The following is an 18,629-nucleotide window of genomic DNA, read 5'->3' on the forward strand; positions in this document are numbered from 1 at the left end:
TTTCAAGTGTTTAAAAGATATTTTGTTGATACTTACCAACCAGGGTAATGGATGAGGTCTCTGACTTCTCAAAAATCACCTGACTGTTTCCTAGCAACAAACCTATCTCTATCTAGGGAAGAGAAAAAAAGGAGGATTATCATGTTGGAAAAGGACAATGAGCAGTAACCTATACATATACACAAAAAAGAGTCACATCCAGTTGAAACACTTATAAATTCACTACATGGGGTTTAAATTGTGTACATTAGTAATACTATGTATTTAGGTAAATAGTATCATGAACATCATGAGAAAAAGACGCTTTGTTCTCCAGATACCTTTGGTTTCTTGCCAGACTCATTCTCTCCTCTCAGGATGCTGGGGTCCATGGCCTCAATATCCTTTATCAGCAAGCCAAACAGCTTATCACAGAAACTAAACACCAGCTGGAAGATAAAGAACGGAGAGAAAACAACAACATTTAGAGTCCATACGAGATAAAGACAAAACAAAAACTTTGAATGAATCCAAACAAAGGGAACAAAGTTGTGCTATTGTATTGGGACATTAAGTAAATAAATAAAACCCAAGCATTTGAAGCAATTCATTTGGCTGGTCTTGTTAAGCATGTTTGTGTTTTTGCTGATAACAAACATCACATTCTGTTTTTTTCATTCTTGTGTGATCGTAAAGTCATTCTGACAGCGACAAAACGGTCGTCAGTAATTCCCAAATATGGGAGCAAGTCTGGTTTTAATGAATATTCAGATGGCTTATCCCCTCCAAGCCCCCGGCACCTGCTGGCCGACGCTGAAGGCCTGGCTGTTGAAGTGCTGGATGAACTCGCAGGCCATGTTGTCAGAGTCGTAGGGGTTGCTGTCCACACTCTTCTTCTGCAGGAAGTCAATTTCCACCGTCATGGTGCTTATACAATGTTTGGACTTGTCAAACTTGTAGTTTGTTACTATAAAGGGATGAAAAACACAATAGATGGTGAGTTTTGTATTATAAAACAACCACATTTACAATATTACTGAAGGTTAATTATTCCTCTTCAGAGGCTAGCAATTCACAACATGTTTTTTCCTTTAGGTTTTCATGAGAATACATCTTCCTTTCTCCCACTGTCGAATTGAAATTTAAGCCGCATTCATTTCTTTTTATGGCCACTAGGGGGAACAGAAATAAACTGAAGGACTAACATCTGACATATATATGAAGAATTGTTCCTGCCGGAATGAGTTGCATAGAGTAGAGTTTAAGGGTCGGAAAACAAAAAGGGCATTGCGTTCCAAGAATGCAGGGCTGTTGGTTGTTCCTAGAGTCTCTAAAAGTACAATGGGAGCCAGAGCCTTTTCTTATCAAGCTCCACATTTGTGGAATCAGCTTCCAGTTTGTGTTCGGGCGGCAGACACCCTATCCGTTTTTAAGAGTGCGCTTAAGACCTTCCTTTTTGATAAAGCTTATAGTTAGGGCTGATTAGATTCAGCCCCTAGTTTTGCTGATATAGGCTTAGTTTGTCGGGGGACATCTTACTTCTTCCTTCTCTCTGTCTATACCTGTGTACTCTCATGTTCCGATTAACCCAGCTTCCCCAAATTTCTTTCTTTTTGGTGTCTATATACGCCGGGATCCGGAGTCATGGATGATCCTGTTGCTGCGGTCCTGTGTCATGGATCGCGAGCCCTGGATCTTGAGTCGCGGCTTTGCCTATTGCTGTGGTCCCGGATCATAAGTCCTGGATGGATATCCTCGTGGATTCATCTTCCTATTATACACACATGCATTTCCAAACATTTGGACTACCTATGTTGCAAATATATTATCTCTTCGATTTACACACGGCATCTATTGCAGGTCTGTCCGTCCTGTGAGAGGGATCCCTCCTCTGTTGCTCTCCCTGAGGTTTCTCCCATGTTCCCCTTTAAACTGTGGGGTTTTCTCTGGAAGTTTTTCCTTGTACGATGTGAGGGTCTAAGGACAGAGGGTGTCGTATTGTCATACTGATATTCTGTACAAACTGTGAAGTCCACTGAGACAAATGTAACATTTATGATATTGGGCTATATAAATAAACATTGATTGATTGAAAAACAATGCACAATAAGGAGCTAAAGAGACCTCATGAAAGACGACACACGATTCATCTTCCGGTCCGGCACAGAGATGGAAGCTTAGAACAACACGCTCCCGACCTAAAATATCTAAAAACACTGTCCGAACAACGCAATCCAACTCTTTGAGTGCATTTAAGTCAATGGGGAAATATCGGACTAACGAAAGATGTCCAGAAAAGGAAAGAGAAATACAACACAAAGTAAAAAGCTTGACGAGGAAGAAATCGATCAGCTGTCTCAAGTCAGCAACAGCATGGATGATGACACGCAGCCAGATGACGCAGTTCCCAGCGGGGAATGTCATATGAGTTTAATTCTAAAAGAGCTGCGAGACTTTAGAAAAGACTCCTGCCAACAACTCTGCGGAATAAAGGAAGACATCAATAAAATTAACAAAAGAATGGAGGAAGCAGAAGAAAGAATTGACGCAGCCGAGACCAGGATCCAGTCATGGGAAGAGGTGGTATCTGGCCTAGTGAAGCTACAGGTACAAACAGAGGCTAAACTGACGGACCTAGAGGGACGAACACGCCACGAGAATGTAAGGATATACGTAGTAGAGGAAGGAGCAGAAGCCATGTCGACATCGGTGATCGCATTTGTGGAAGAGCTACTAATTAAAGGCCTGGAACTGACCCCCTCTACGCTACGGATTGAGAGGGCGCACCGTGCGCTCGGCCCCAAACCTCTGGCCGAGGTCTCACCGAGATCTCTGGTGGTGAAATTTTCAAGTTTTAAAATGAAAGAAGACGTAATCAAAAAAAGCCTGGGAGAAAAGGGGTTTTTATTTCAAAGAAAAAAAAGGTCAACGTGGACCATGATCACGCACCTGAATTGCAGTGAAGGAGGAGGCAGTATGCGGAAGCCAAAGCGGCACTTAAGGAAAGAAACATAAGATTCCAGAGCCCATTCCCGGCCAGATTAAAAGTATTTTATGATGATAATCCAGTGGTCTACAACTCGGCTGAGGAGGCAACAGCAGACATGGTGAAGAGAGGGATAACAGTGACTGTCCTAAAAAATCAGAGCTCGCTACTGGACCAGATTAACCGGCTGACCTGGGAACCCAGCAGAGCGAGGAGGTCAACTACACCCGAGCTCCATGCAACATTACAAGGAACGGCTCCGAAGCTTCGACATCGGGATATCTGGTAAGTAGCCTATGTTTCATAGACGCCCTCTTTAATGGATACTCCTTTCTGAAAATCTTGGTTAAAAAGAAACAAGAACAATACGGCTATTTTGAGGCAACTGAGACTATTATTTTTTCTCATTTTTCCTTGCCTTTACTACTATTATTTTTCTCCCTACCCAAAGGTTGAGATCAAATTGAATAGAAGGCTCATGTGAGCCACATTTTGGGTCGGTTTGCTACTCTCTGTATTCTATGGACCATTGTATCAGCTTAAGGGCTGAAGAGGGCCCCCTTCCATCACTAAGATGAAGAGACTTTCCCTCCACACTACAACACTCCAAGGCCCAATATGTGGCCTTAAACCTGGAAGTCAATGTCACTTATGTTTGTGGATATTACTTTGTTATACTTTTTTTGGTTATAATTTTGGATTTTATTAATGTTATATATACAACAGGGGATGCGAGAAATGATTTAAATGTAGGAACTCATGGAATTAAAATAAAGGCAAATAATCACCATAATGTGAACGGTCTGGGAAATCCAATTAAAAGGAATAAAGTAATGTCAAAATTAAAAAGAGTTGGAACAGAAATAGCCCTCCTGCAGGAAACTAATCTAACAAAACAGGAACACCAAAAACTTAAAAATTGGAACTTCAGTCCATATTCATCCTCTTACAGAAAGGGATCCAGGAGGGGCGTAACAATCTTAATCTCCGGTAAATTAAATTTCGAATGCACATATGAAAAAAAGGACCAAGATGGGAGATATGTACTTATTCGGGGAAATTTGGAGGGTACTTTAGTTACCCTCCTGAATGTATATGCCCCCCCGGGATCTGAATGGTCATTTTACAAACACATTTTTGAAATAATAACATTGGAGGCCCAAGGAATTCTAATTTGTGGGGGAGATTTCAATGTTCGACTTAACCCAACTTTAGATACATCAAAACCCCTTTCCTCAGGAGGGAAAAAAATCACCATGAACATTAAATTGATCTTGGGAGACCTAGGACTCTCGGATGTATGGCGAGACCTAAATCCGTCTACGAAAGATTTTACCTTTTACTCACACCCAGACTCAGTATATTCAAGGCTTGATTATCTGTTTATGTATCAGAAAGATTTTTATAGGGTTCAAAATTGCAGTATAGGGACCATGGACTTATCGGATCATGCTCCGGTCTCCATGGCATTAAATCTAGGACTACAAAGGAAAAGCACAATCTGGAGACTGAACACAGGAATTCTTAACCAAATTAGGCCCCAAATCAGGACCGATATAAAAGATTATCTGAACGACAATGATAATGGAGAAGTGTCTCCAATAATCCTGTGGGATGCATGCAAAACTGTCCTAAGAGGAAAAATAATTGGATATTCCTCAAACATAAATAAGCAAAGAAAAGAGAAAACAAATCAGCTTCAAACAGAACTAAAACATCTAGAAAATATACATAAGAAAACTCTAAATACAAAAACTAAAATGGAAATAGATAAAAAAAAGAATGAACTCCATGAAATCCTCTCAAACATAAAAAAAAAAAAGATCTTTCTAAAACAAAGTTATGAGGTAGGAGGTAAATCAGCAAAACTATTGGCTTATAAACTAAAAAAACAACAGGTAGAAAACACAATTTATAAAATAAAAGACCCTGAAACAAGTATTATACATAGCAATTTAGAAGACATACATCAAACTTTTGTCTGTTTCTATAAAAACCTATACTCACAGCCTAAAATAGATAAAACCAACATCAGGAGTTTCCTTGATTTGATCACTTTTCCTAAAGTGAGGGATGAGCAAAATCATAAATGAATTATAGAATTTACGGGAAAAGAAGTAGAAAAGGCAATCGCTGACTTAAAACCCAATAAAGCCGCAGGCCCAGATGGTTTCCCTTCTGAATGGTACAGGGAAATGAAGGATCTACTGATCCCAACAATGAGGGATGCTTTTAACCATTTCAGACAGGCATAGCCGCCCCCCACTCATGGGGGGAAGCAGTCATTTCCCTGATACCGAAGGAAGGGAAAGACATATGTGACTGTGGAAGCTATCGTCCAATAAGTGTGCTAAACCAGGACTATAAGATCTTTACCCACATTTTGGCAAAAAGACTCGAAGAAATCCTCCCTCAGATAATAAATCTAGATCAGACAGGATTTATCAAACAACGGCAAACTCAAGATAATATCCGCAGAACTCTACATATAGTTGAACATATATCCAAAAACAAACTCCAGGCAGTACGTTTAAGCCTCGATGCAGAAAAAGCCTTCGATCGAGTTAATTGGAAATTCCTATACCAAGTTCTTGAAAAGTTTGGCTTTCACAAGATCTTTATTAATACGGTTCAAGCACTGTACGACAACCCTTATGCAAGAATAAAAATAAACGGAGCCATATCAAATTCTTTCTACCTTGAGAGAGGGACACGACAGGGATGTCCAATTAGCCCTCTGCTATTCGCAATTTATATCGAAGCTCTGAGTTTGGGGGTTACTCAAAATAACAATATTACCGGTATAGAAGTATATGGTCAGGAACATAAATTATCATTATTTGCTGATGATATATTAATATACCTGTCAAACCCAGATGAATCATTCTTGAGTTTACTGACTTTTTTGGATACAAACTCAATATAAAAAAAAAACAAATACTGAGCTTTAATTACAAGCCAAGCCAACATATAAACTCACTCATTGATCTTAATTGGGATCTGAACCACTTAAAATATCTGGGAGTAAGCATCTCTAAAGATTCAGAGGAACCGATACACTACATTTCAACCCTCTAAGTCAGAAAATAAAAGAAGACATAAATAGATGGAACTTGATCCCAGTGCTGAGCTTTGAATCTCGAATAGAATCAGTGAAAATGAACATCCTACCTAGACTCTTATACCTTTTCCAGAATCTACCAATTGAAATCACAGACAAGCAGTTTAACGAATGGGATAAAGCCATATCAAGGTACATTTGGCAAGGGAAGAAACCAAGGATTAGATTCTGTACTCTTCAACGAGCAAAAAACAAGGGAGGAGTAGCGCTCCCCTGCTTGAAGGACTACTATATATCAGCCCAATTAAGAAGCTTGTTCTGCTGGTGCAAGCCAGACTAGAGCTAGATGGAAAGAAATTGAGAATAATGTATCAGGAGGAGTACCCATCGAGGCAAGGTTAGGGGATAAAAGACATGTTAAAAACTTACTGGAAAAAGATAACCGCTGGATAAACCTCTCTTTCAAATTATGGTTAAGGGTCCTTACCAGGAGTGACTTGCTGAAGGAAATGAAGATATTAAGATGTTGCTCACATGATCTTGATTTCACCCGGAGCAAGCTGGATAAAACATTTAAAGATTGGGCCAAACATGGCCTTACTTCATATTGCACATTTTTCAGCAAAGGAACCATGTTTGATTTTCAAACACAAAAAAAACGATATCGATTGAATAACGGTGATTTCTTTAGATTTCTACAGGTACGCCATTACTTAAATAGTTCCCTGTCAGACAGCCAGAAAGCCCTTGAAAACCCATTATTTATAGTTTTCACAAGTGCATACACATCAGACACAGGGATGAAAGTAATCTCAAAACTTTACCAAGCTCTTCAAGATATTAAAAAGGAAAATACTTTCTATATAAAACACAAATGGGAAAACGAAACCAAAAAAACCATCCCTGACGAAGTCTGGACAAATTACTGTACTTTTCAATGGAAGATCTCGAGCTCAGGCACCTACAGAATGTTTAGTTGGAAGATGCTGAGCAGGTACTTTTTCAGCCCTGCTCAGTCATCACATCATCTACGACCCCCCAGCTGCTGGAGGAAATGTGGTTCTCAGCTAGCACATCACTACCATTTATTTTGGGCTTGCCCTTTAATAGTAACTTTTTGGGAAAAGATTCATATCGAAATTGAAATAATACTACAGGAAAAAATCCCTTTAAACTGGGACGAATTTCTATTTGGGCTCGTACATTCAATCCCCACAAACTCCAAAACAAAACAATTATTTGGAATTCTTACTGTTGCAGCAAAAAAAGCAATAACTAGAAAATGGCTCAAAGCGGATATCCCTTCTCTTGACAACTGGTACGACAAAATCCATGAAATCTATGTTATGGAAAGAATCACCTTCTCAATGAGGCTTCAGGAAAACACATTTGAAGAAATATGGAAAAAGTGGAGAATTTACATATCCCAAAGACGACCATCCCTTGTTTGACTGTTTCTATACACCGATTGAATGTATATGTATAGATATGTATGTATGGTTACATGTATGTGTATTGAATGTATATATGTATGTTGATATGTATGAATATGTACATGTGTAGACATTTGCTATCTCAAACAACCCCTGTGTACTTTTTCGTTTTTATTTTACTTTGATTAATTTTGTTTGCTATTTCATTTGTCACTTTCGGGTCTCTAAAAATATATGATTTGAAAAACTGTACTTGTACTATAATGTGACCCCAAATAAATAAAGAATTTAAAAAAAGAAAGACGACACACGAAGTGAGGATGCCCGGCCCGGAGGAAGCCTGGGGTCCCCTTCTGGAGCCAGGCCCAGAAGGAGGACTCGTCGGCGAGCGTCTGGTGGCCGTGCTTGCCACAGCCCGAAAAGGCAACGTGGGCAACACCTCCGCTTCTCCGTCCCGCGGGCCCACCACCTACGGGAAACAGCGATGGGGTGGGTGCGCTGCCAGAAGGGTGGCAGTGAAGGCAGAGGGTCTCGACGGACCAGACCCGGGCGACAGAAGCTGGCTTTGGGGACGTGGAACGTCACCTCTCTGGGGGGGAAGGAGTCGGAGCTTGTGCGGGAGGTGGAGTGTTACCAGTTGGATCTGGTTGGGCTCACCTCTACGCACAGCGTCGGCTCTGGAACCTTACTTCTGGATAGGGGTTGGACTCTATTCTTCTCCGGAGTTGCTCAAGGTGTGAGGCGCCGGGCGGGTGTGGGGATACTCACAAGTCCCCGGTTGGGTGCTTCGTTGTTGGAGTTTACCCCAGTGGACGAGAGGGTCGCCTCCCTACGCCTGCGGGTTATGGGGAAAACTGACTGTTGTGTGTGCTTATGCACCCAACAGCAGTTCAGAGTATACAGCCTTCTTGGAGACCCTGGAAAGAGTCCTGTATGGGGCTCCTGAAGGGGACTCTTTAATCTTGCTAGGAGACTTCAACGCACATGTGGGCAATGATGGAGACACTTGGAGGGGAGTGATTGAGAGGATCTGAACCGGACTAAGGATTGCACCACTGCTTTTTGCAGATGATGTGGTTCTGATGGCTTCATCGGTCTGTGACCTTCAGCACTCACTGGATCGGTTCGCAACCGAGTGTGAAGCGGCTGGGATGAGGATCAGCACCTCCAAATCTGATGCCATGGTTCTCAGCAGGAAACCGATGGACTGTCCACTCCAAGTAGGGAATGAGTCCTTACCCCAAGTGAAGGAGTTCAAGTATCTCGGGGTCTTGTTCTCGAGTGAGGGAACAATGGAGCGTGAGATGGGTCGGAGAATCGGAGCAGCGGGAGCGGTACTGCAGTCGCTTTACCGCACCGTTGTGACGAAAAGGGAGCTGAGCCAGAAGGCAAAGCTCTCTGTCTACCGTGCCATTTTCGTTCCTACCCTCACCTATGGTCATGAAGGATGGGTCATGACCGAAAGAACGAGATCGCGGGTACAAGCGGCCGAGATGGGTTTTCTGTCATCCAGGAGGGACTCGGAGTTGAACCGCTCCTCCTTCGCGTCGAAAGGAGCCAGTTGAGGTGGTTTGGGCACCTAGTTAGGATGCCACCTGGGCACCTCCCTAGGGAGGTGTTCCAGGCACGTCCAGCTGGGAAGAGACCAAGGGGTAGACCCAGGACCAGGTGGAGGGATTACAGGACTGTCTCAGAAAATTAGAATATTGTGATAAAGTTCTTTATTTTCTGTAATGCAATTAAAAAAACTAAAATGTCATACATTCTGGATTCATTACAAATCAACTGAAATATTGCAAGCCTTTTATTATTTTAATATTGCTGATTATGGCATACAGCTTAAGAAAACTCAAAAATACAATCTCAAAAAATTAGAATAGTTCCTCAGACCAAGTAAAAAAAAAAGATTTATAACAGCAAAACACAATCAAACATTTGAAAATGTCCATTAATGCACTCAGTACTTGGTTGGGAATCCTTTTGCACGGATTACTGCATCAATGCGGCGTGGCATGGAGGCAATCAGCCTGTGGCATTGCTGAGGTGTTATGGATGCCCAGGATGCTTCAATAGCGGCCTTTAGCTCATTAGCATTGTTGGGTCTGGTGTCTTTCAGCTTCTTCTTCACAATACCCCACATATTCTCTATGGGGTTCAGGCCAGGGGAATTTGCAGGCCAATCGAGGACAGTAATGCCATGGTCAGTACACCAGTTACTGGTGGTTTTGGCACTGTGGGCAGGTGCCAGATCATGCTGGAAAATGAATTCCTCATCTCCATAGAGCTTTTCAGCAGACGGGAGCATGTAGTGCTCTAAAATCTCTTGGTACACAGCTGCATTTACTCTGGGCTTGATGAAACACAGTGGACCAACACCAGCAGCTGACATGGCTCCCCAAACCATCGCTGACTGTGGGAACTTCACACTGGATTTCAAGCAACTTGGATTTTGCTCCTCTCCAGCCTTTCTCCAGACTCTGGCGCCTTGACTTCCAAATGAAATACAAAACTTGCTTTCGTCTGAAAAGAGGACTTTGGACCACTGTGCAACTGTCCAGTGCTTCTTTTCCTTAGCCCAAGTCAGACGCCTCTTCCGTTGTCTTGAGTTCAGAAGTGGCTTGACCATGGGAATACGGCTATTGTAGCCCATTTCCCGGACACGTCTGTGAACAGTGACTTTTGATACCTGGACTCCAGCTTCAGTCCACTGTCTTTGAAGCTCCCCAAAATTCTGGAAGCGACTCTTCTTCACAATGCTGTTAAGGCTGCGGTCATCTCTCTTGGTTGTGCAGCGTTTCCTGCCACATTTCCCCCTTCCAACAGACTTTTTGTGGATGTGCTTTGAAACTGCACTCTGTGAACAGCTTGCTCTTTGAGAAATTTCTTTTTGTGTCTTACCCTCCTGATGGAGGGTGTCAATGACGGTCCTCTGGACAGCAGTCAGATCAGCAGTCTTCCCTATACTTGTGATTTAGTTTACTGAACCAAGCTGAGTGTTTTTCAAGGCTCAGGAAACCCTTGCAGGTGTTTCGAGTTAATTAGACGATTCAAGTGATTCGTTGAACACCCTACTAGTATACTTTTTCATGATATTCTAATATTTAGAGATAGGATATTTGAGTTTTCTTAAGCTGTATGCCATAATCAGCAATATTAAAATAATAAAAAGGCTTGCAATATTTCAGTTGATTTGTAATGAATCCAGAATGTATGACATTTTTGTTTTTTTAAATTGCATTACAGAAAATAAAGAACTTTATCACAATATTCTAATTTTCTGAGACAGTCCTATATATCTCTTCACTGGCCTGGGAGCACCTTGGGATCCCCCAGTCAGAGCTGGTTGATATGGCCAGGGAAAAGAAAGTTTGGGGCTCTCTGCTGGAACTGCCACCTTCGCGAACCGACCACGGATAAGCGGGAGAAGATGGATGGATGGTTTGCCTCTACAAACCACCAATTTGGAATGTTAACAATATTTACTGCAGCTTTACATTTGAAGATCTTGAGTCATCTAATTTTTTCCTAATATAACAATCTTCAGCTTTTAAATAAATACGTTTTATTCAACATAATAAAAATAATAACTGCACCCATAACAGATTTCTCGACACAGCTTTAAAAACAGCAAATGAGACCTTGTTAAGTCTCTAGACATGTTCCTTTCATTCCTGCTCCAGTACATTTTCCACAGTATTTAAAAACAGAGCTGCAGACTGAATCTTGTGATTAATATAACAAGCTTTACTGCACAAGATACATTCTGACTGAAACCCTTTCACATTTATCCATCCGCACAAATGCATTCGCAGTGGTTTTGCCAGCAGATGTCGCCACTTGCGTTAATGCATGGAAACAGAAAACTATTTCCAGTATGTTTACTTCATGGCTTCAGAAAGCTTTTTATCGCCGATCACTACTGAATATCCCACATATCTACTATTTTCTTTTAGATTTATGGTATGATTATGTTCATTTAGACACTAATTAAATCTAATCCTTTCACTGCGATAAAACTAAATCAGCAACACAACATGTAGTTCTTGTTCTTGACATGATTTGTGGAGCCCCTGCATGTGTTTTCTAACGCCTCATTGTGGAAATGAGATATACTGTAATTGTCTCGTCTCTAGTTTAGCAGGATTTATCTGCCACTGCCAGCTAATTAGACAAATAGCCCTTACAATACTGCTTCAATAATCTTGCAGGAGGCACTGCTATAAACATTCTATACATGTAACGTTCAGATATTCTGATATGCTTGCTTTATACTAAAAGAGACAGGGGATGTTCCTTTGATCACATGATAAAAAAGGGCCATGGCTTTTTTTAAGACCATGTCAAAAAAGTTAAAAAGGTACCATGAGGCTTTTTCACTCAGTGGATTATATCTTCATTCCTCCCTTTCACTCCTGATATGCAGACAGTATCATAATGGCGCCCATCATTTTGGGCATCGTTTGGCCTAAGGGAGCGGAGTGTAAATACTTCATCAAAGAACATCATATTCTCTTTCTCTGGATGCTGGCCAGCTCTGCGGTGACACCACCTGCTCATATTGTTCTATCGTCTCTCCCTGCGCTGGGTAAAGCATGTTCAATCCACCGCTCATGACACCTGAATAAAAGCTCAAACCCCTAAGCCAACGTTTAATTAGTAATGTGAAGGATATGACCGTCACAAGTCAGCACGGTGAGACGTTTCACAGACTGCAGACTTTAAAGTCACTCACATGGAAGTAGTCTGAGGGCAAGGGTTGGGATATAATGTTTCTACTGCAGCCAGGTGTCTGTGACTCAAAAGATATTTCGTGATAAAAGAGAAAGACCGTCTCGTCAAAAGATGACAAATGAATGACATTCAGTACAAAAGGCTGAAAGGCCGTGGTGGAACAATCAGAAGTCTGTGAGGCAAGGATACCCTGTTACCAACAGCAAAACCTTTTTAAATATAGTCTATAAGCACAGTAGATTAACTGTGATGTCTTCAGTTGGGAAAGAAACATGAAGACGCAGATTTCAAGGAAATGTATATAATTGAGTTATTATTAAGTAAATTCCATGAAAAGACCAACAGTGTGTCCATCTCCCAATACTTATCATTGGTACCCAGCTCTTAGACCATTTGTGCCAACTGTAAATTGTTAAAGTGGGTCATAAACAAAGCATTATCCCAATTTATAACTGTTCTGTCATTTTCTATAACATCTGGTCACTGTAGTTTTTAGCAACATTTATGGTAGCATTACTTAAACAGAAAGAAATACGGTAGTTTTTCTCTTGGGAAACAAATACTTGAATACATTTGATGCTATAGTGACTATTAATCGATGCATGACAGTGTATGTAGCATGGAGTCTAAGCTGACTACAGTATGTGTTCATGGTGATAAAGGAACATATTACCCAGTGCAAGTGTGGCTTATTAACAGTAAAGCTTCATTGCTGGTTTTGGTCTTTTTGTGCGATTTGTTTGGGATTGGAATAATCTAGAAAAGTAGCAGTTTTATACTATAAACATGAAGCCTACCTTTAACCTCTTGTCCAATCGATAGGCCGGCCCATTTTCTCTGTTTAGAAGAAAAGAAAGTTATTAATTTAGAAGCATGTCTCGTCTTTTTCTTTTTGTATTAAGACACAATATTGCCAAAGAAAAAAGGCAATTTTTTACCATTTTGCCATAAACAAGGAAACTAGATTTTCCAGAAGATTTAAGCTATACTTTATACTTGACGTGTTTTAGAAACATCAGTGTAACGTTCCTCTGCAACTTGGTCTTATTATTTCACAACACATCTTTATTTGCCTGTTGACATTTCACACAATCTGGGTTTCTGACATGGGGACCAATGATGGCAGCTATGTCAAATGATAAGCCAATCAACCAATAGATAGTGTTTATTGAATTCTTGTGGTAAAATAAGACCGTGTTGAGGAGGTTACAGTAGTACCTGTGAGCCGTTGTGGCTGCCTTAAAGACGGCGGAAGAGCAGGCAGAGAAAGGCGAGGCAAAAAAGGAAGAAGCAGTAACACAGATTGAGACAAACAGAGAAGTCCGAGCAGAGAGCGCACAGCAAAACACACAAGAGAGTATATGAGGTTACATATTGATATCAAGATTGAGATAATATAATGTTTGCAAAACTGATATTTGAATACATTTTGCAGCTTTCAACTCCATGCAAGTGTTGAACAGTGCTTTGTTAAGTTCAAATGCTAAATTAGACTAATATTTATTTTATTCTACAAGTAACATCAAGCAACTGAGATAAATGGTTAGCTACAGTATGTCAAATTAATCATTGTTATTATTTCCCCCCACATAATCAATATATTTTAGATTCATTCTGCATAACACAGTTCAGCAGCGATGCACAGCCACCCTCAGGCAACACAGTAACCATGTGGCAGGCAACATGTTGCCATTGCATAGTGAGGCGTACCTGTGGCAGGCTGAAGGCGATGGTCCCGGCGTTAACACTGGGATGCTTCTTCAAGGTGAACACGTACATGTGGGCTACATTGCGCACAGTCACATGTCTGTATTGAGGTCAAAACAGAACAAAGGATTAAACGTGATATACAGTAGAGATAGCAACCCAGATGTTACTGTTTTTCCAGATGTTCCTACTCACTGTTCAAACTGTGGCTCCTTGTCATTGATGACGGCACAGTTGGTCAGTGACAGCTCGTCTGTAGGGCACCGAGCCGCTTGCATGAACTGGAACGAGAGCAGAGACATGTAAACAGTGAGTCGACTGGGGAGGTAGTATCTGAGTATTGAGTGGTCAAACCTGGAAATGAGCCAGCAAGTTTTGCACCTCCTGTTCTCTTGTTTTGAAGTCAGTTATTTATTTTAATAGGTATTAGGTAAGATCTTTAAAATAAGGTCTGTGGTTCATATAAGCTCAAGACATGACACGTTTTGTTTTATCCAGAAAATACATCAGGAAATACATCCACTCCTGAATTTAAACTATTTATTCAAGTGAAAAAAGGCTGTTGGCAAGTGGCTATGAGACTACAGAGGTTGTCAGGGCCCTTAAACGTCAACAGCGTAAAGATGATAAACTAGTGGTGTTTATGTTGAAGTCGTGTGAGCGTACTGTAGTTAATTTATAGCTTTAGACTTCTGTCGATTGCATTAACGCTATGTCCATTTGTAAAGAATATCTTACCAAAGAATAGAAAGCGTGTACTTTAGTTGCAACATCATTAAAGGCCCCACGTCTTTTTCCCACTCATGAATGCAACAGAGCTTTTTTCCACAATAATCCAAGGGAATAATCCTATTGACTTATTGTTGATAGACCCAGGGTGATGCTCACTTCCTGGTTGGCCTACAGAAATACACCGTCCCTACAGCACTATTTTGGACTGTTACGGAAAATAATTCACCGTGTTTATAGTTGGTATGCATGGATCTTTTTTAGCTCAACACTCTCATGACTTTGCATCCAATCCCCTCTAGCTCAGAGATCATGCTTGGAAAACCTCCATTACACGCATGTTGCTATGGTGATCTCTTTACACTGCTAAAGCCTCCTGAGAGCTTAAGCACACTGGAAACTTCCAGAGAGGTCTGATGCTCCTTACATTCTTACTCTGTTCTTTTTTTAAATGTCAAGTGCCTGTGTGTGGAGTGTACGCTCAGCTTCCTCTGTGTATTGCTGATGTATTCTACTGGCTTTCATTGGTAATGTCCAAGTGGTTTACAGCCATTGTATTTGCTTGAATAGAGTGAATAAATGTTTGTCAAACACACAAGAAAGAGGTTCCTTTTGTCTTTCCTTGAACTGCAGGGATGGTCCTAATGTGGAACAATTGGGTCTGAGAAATTCAACCCTGCTCGAGTAGGGAAACCATTATGTGCTGCAGACAGTGGACATACTGAATTTAAATTGACTTATTTTATCAGCTTTATCAAGCATGAAGGTGATCCAATCAAGCTTATGGCAATTCATGTTTTTCAGCTTATGATCATTTCAGCAATATCTAATTTTGTGCCCTCTTTTGTCTCAGTTTCATTATGCTATAAAGTGGAAAGTTGCAGGAGGGTTTTTGGATCTTGCTTCCAACAGAGACAAATAAGGGGATATATTATGCAATTTTGTAGTTCATACTTACATATTTGGTTTCTACTAGGACATCTGAATGATTTGACTGATATGGTCTGTCTGAATATACTGTACTTGTTTCCCTCTCTGTCTAACACACTTAGTGGTGCATTTCTACAAAGAAAGTATTTAAGCTTTGGGAGATTCTAAGATGGGAGGCCATTTATTCTAATGAACCTTCATGTGACAAAGGCAGGGGGAAATCTGAATGGCTTGCTGAGTCGCAATGTGTGTGATTTATATATATTTAGAAAGTGTGTACAACGTAATGCACAAGGCAATCATATGACCATCCCTATAAAACCAAGGTAGCTAAAAGTGACTTGTCAATCACTAGGTAGACCTGCCCTCTACTACATGGAAGCCAACTAACAAAATAAGCAATGTGCTGTGTTAAAAAAAGACTTACATTTATCCATGTGACCATAACCTATGTGCAGAATGTTTACTGTGGTAATAATGTATGAGGTAGGGTAATATTCTCAATATACTTTTACACAATCACACTTCTTTTTGAAAACAAGTGAACCTAACCCCAGCAGGATTTGATAAAGAATTCATCTTTGAAAAACATCCTCATACTGTAAACTGCACTTTTCACAGCCAAAGGATGTCTGAGCAGATTATATGATCCCGTCACATTGTGGGAAATTTGGGTTTAAACAACCTCAACGTTTTAAGCTCTTCTACCTCTGCCAGACCCCTGAGTGATGTTCTAACATTGCCTCACACTGCGTTCCTCAACAGACTGCAGCATTTCATCATGAGACCGTTGCAATATGGTCTAATAACAGTCAGACCCAGTGCTAGCTACTGGCTAGGTGAATCAGCATGGTGAAGCAAGCACCTTCAAGATCCACTGTGATGGTATAGCTACTAAAGGTTCAGCATTAGGAAGAGCCTTTATTTGGCACCAAGATTATATTACAAACAGCCCCACTTGATAAGGCTAAATTAATAGACTATGAAACCACAAGCAAATGTTTGTGGCATAAAAACCTTCACAGTGGGTTTTGAATAAACAAGTTGAATTAATAGGAATATACAATACAAATTATTGTTCATTTTCAACCTGTAATCTCATTACAGATTGATGATGCATAGCAGTGAAATAGAAAGGGTGGACTTAGTATTCAAATGAATCTTGAATTAAGTGGTGACCGAGAATCTTGTAAAAATGTATGCAAAAGGCCAACTGTAATTCTAAGTACTGATCATATTTGTTATCGTTAACAGCAAAGTAACTAAAGGTACTACGTTAATGTTGTGGAGTAAAGGTACACTATTTATCTCTGAATTGTAGTGGAGTAGAGGTATAAAAGTAGCATAACATGGAAATACTCAAGTAATGTACAAGTAGCTCAAGTACATTACTTGACTAAATGTACTTAGTTACTTTACACCACTGGGTCTGCAGCTAATAAACTGAAACGTAAGCGTAGACTGCTGCATAGTCATTCTAAAAACACTGCGACTTTCTGTACACTGCAGCTACTTTAAAAATGGCCACTGCTATAGGTAGTAAGTTGACTATTCAACACAAATTCCATTAATCTTACTGCACTTCTGGTTTGTTTTACCCATTAAATACAGTCAACACTTCCTTCATGCAATCATTGGTTTAGCCTTTCATACGGAGCTGTATTAACTGCATCATTTGTTTCCATCAAAGTACATATTGCCCATACATTTTGCGGGACTAGCAGCTTTGTGGTTGATACGTATATGAAGTTATAGGCTATCTAGAACAACATCAGTGGTAGCACTATATGCTAGCGGTGGTCACAAGATACTCCATTCCACTTCCGGGCTACGAAGTTTTGAATGACATCTGACTTCCACAGTGGCTAAGTGCTGTGCTGGCTCACTTTACGTGTACAAAAAAAGCTTCTCGTTCCTCAAGTCCACGTTAGGTTAAGTATTCACTTGTTTCTGTTCGTATTGTGTTGAAATGGTCATATTTGCTTCAAAGAAACTCACCCGGTCGGTCATCTTTGTGCTTTTTTTTTTTTTAAACTCCGGTTCAAGTGCAATTCAGCAGAAACGTTGCGCTGACAGAACAACTGCACAACTGAGAAAGTGACGTGCAGAGGCGGGACCTGTTGACGCAGATGATGTCACCACGCACAGGAAACGTAGGGAAGTCAGATGAGTAGATGCGCACTTCACCTCTTTCCTCAGCTGACTCTGCAGTAGGAAAACATTTCTCTCTACATACACGTCACAATAGAGCGATATGTGACCTTTTCAAAGGAATGTTGTCTTCATTTCATATTACACTTCACCTTGTTAATTATGTATAGTGGAAAGAGGTGTAGGATTAAGGAGGTGTCCCATCAACATTATTCATACTAATTACCTTGAAAAGCACTACATGCAGCAAGGAAATAAAAATAAATAGAAAATGCTCTTAGTGATTAATAATCCGAACGTTTCGCAACTGTTTTGACAAATTGTCATTGTTTATGTCTTTTTGACATACATTTTGTATTTATATTTTGCAAATGTATTTAAGAACGAAACCTGTACAAAAAATGTCCTTATGATGGAAGTATTTTTCTCAATGCTTGTGCGTTAATATGAATGTCTTCAGAGGTAAATAAACATATCCTGCATTTTGTGGCAATAGTTTCAACAGTGTTGAAATAAAAACTTCTATCCGTTTTGATAAATAGATTTTTATTTGATTGGTGATGTTCACAGATGCTCCTTTATCTCTTGTGACTAACTTGGTTTTAAAGTGTTATAAAAAGAAAAGGTCTGAAGCCAAGTTTGACAAAATGGGTTAGAGAAATCATCCTGTTGGTGTAAAAAAAACAAAAATAAAAACAATCCAGAAACTCAGTTTAATTTATTTAATGCCCTTCATGTAAAGTTACTTTTTCAAAATACTGACCAATAGCAGCAGGAGAAAGCATCTTCTGTATTTTCTTAATATGGATTCTTGATGAATTGTTTATGTCCTTCCCTGTGAATTGTCCTCTGGTTAAACTAACCTAATCCCAGCTCCTATTGAGCACATGTCAGAGACTCTCTCCAACATGCAAAACCCCAG

At 40.3% G+C, this 18,629-nt stretch overlaps 1 protein-coding gene across 1 annotated transcript in view; it reads right to left on the reverse strand.

Moving 5' to 3' along the window:
- LOC307024874 (vesicle-fusing ATPase-like) overlaps positions 1 to 17,763 on the reverse strand; it is a 37,009-nt gene extending 19,246 nt beyond the window's left edge. The window contains exons 1-7 of the mRNA XM_079659335.1: positions 17,555 to 17,763; positions 14,093 to 14,178; positions 13,901 to 13,997; positions 12,988 to 13,027; positions 780 to 946; positions 321 to 428; positions 37 to 112 (exon numbers count right to left, since the gene is read on the reverse strand). Coding sequence (XP_079515461.1) covers positions 37 to 112; positions 321 to 428; positions 780 to 946; positions 12,988 to 13,027; positions 13,901 to 13,997; positions 14,093 to 14,178; positions 17,555 to 17,566 — 586 coding nt within the window. The 5' untranslated portion in view covers positions 17,567 to 17,763. The remainder of the gene's footprint in view (positions 1 to 36; positions 113 to 320; positions 429 to 779; positions 947 to 12,987; positions 13,028 to 13,900; positions 13,998 to 14,092; positions 14,179 to 17,554) is intronic.
- Positions 17,764 to 18,629: the final 866 nt, after the last annotated feature.

Source organism: Notothenia rossii, assembly GCF_949606895.1.
Source record: "Notothenia rossii genome assembly, chromosome: 11".
Taxonomy (NCBI): Eukaryota; Metazoa; Chordata; class Actinopteri; order Perciformes; family Nototheniidae; genus Notothenia; species Notothenia rossii.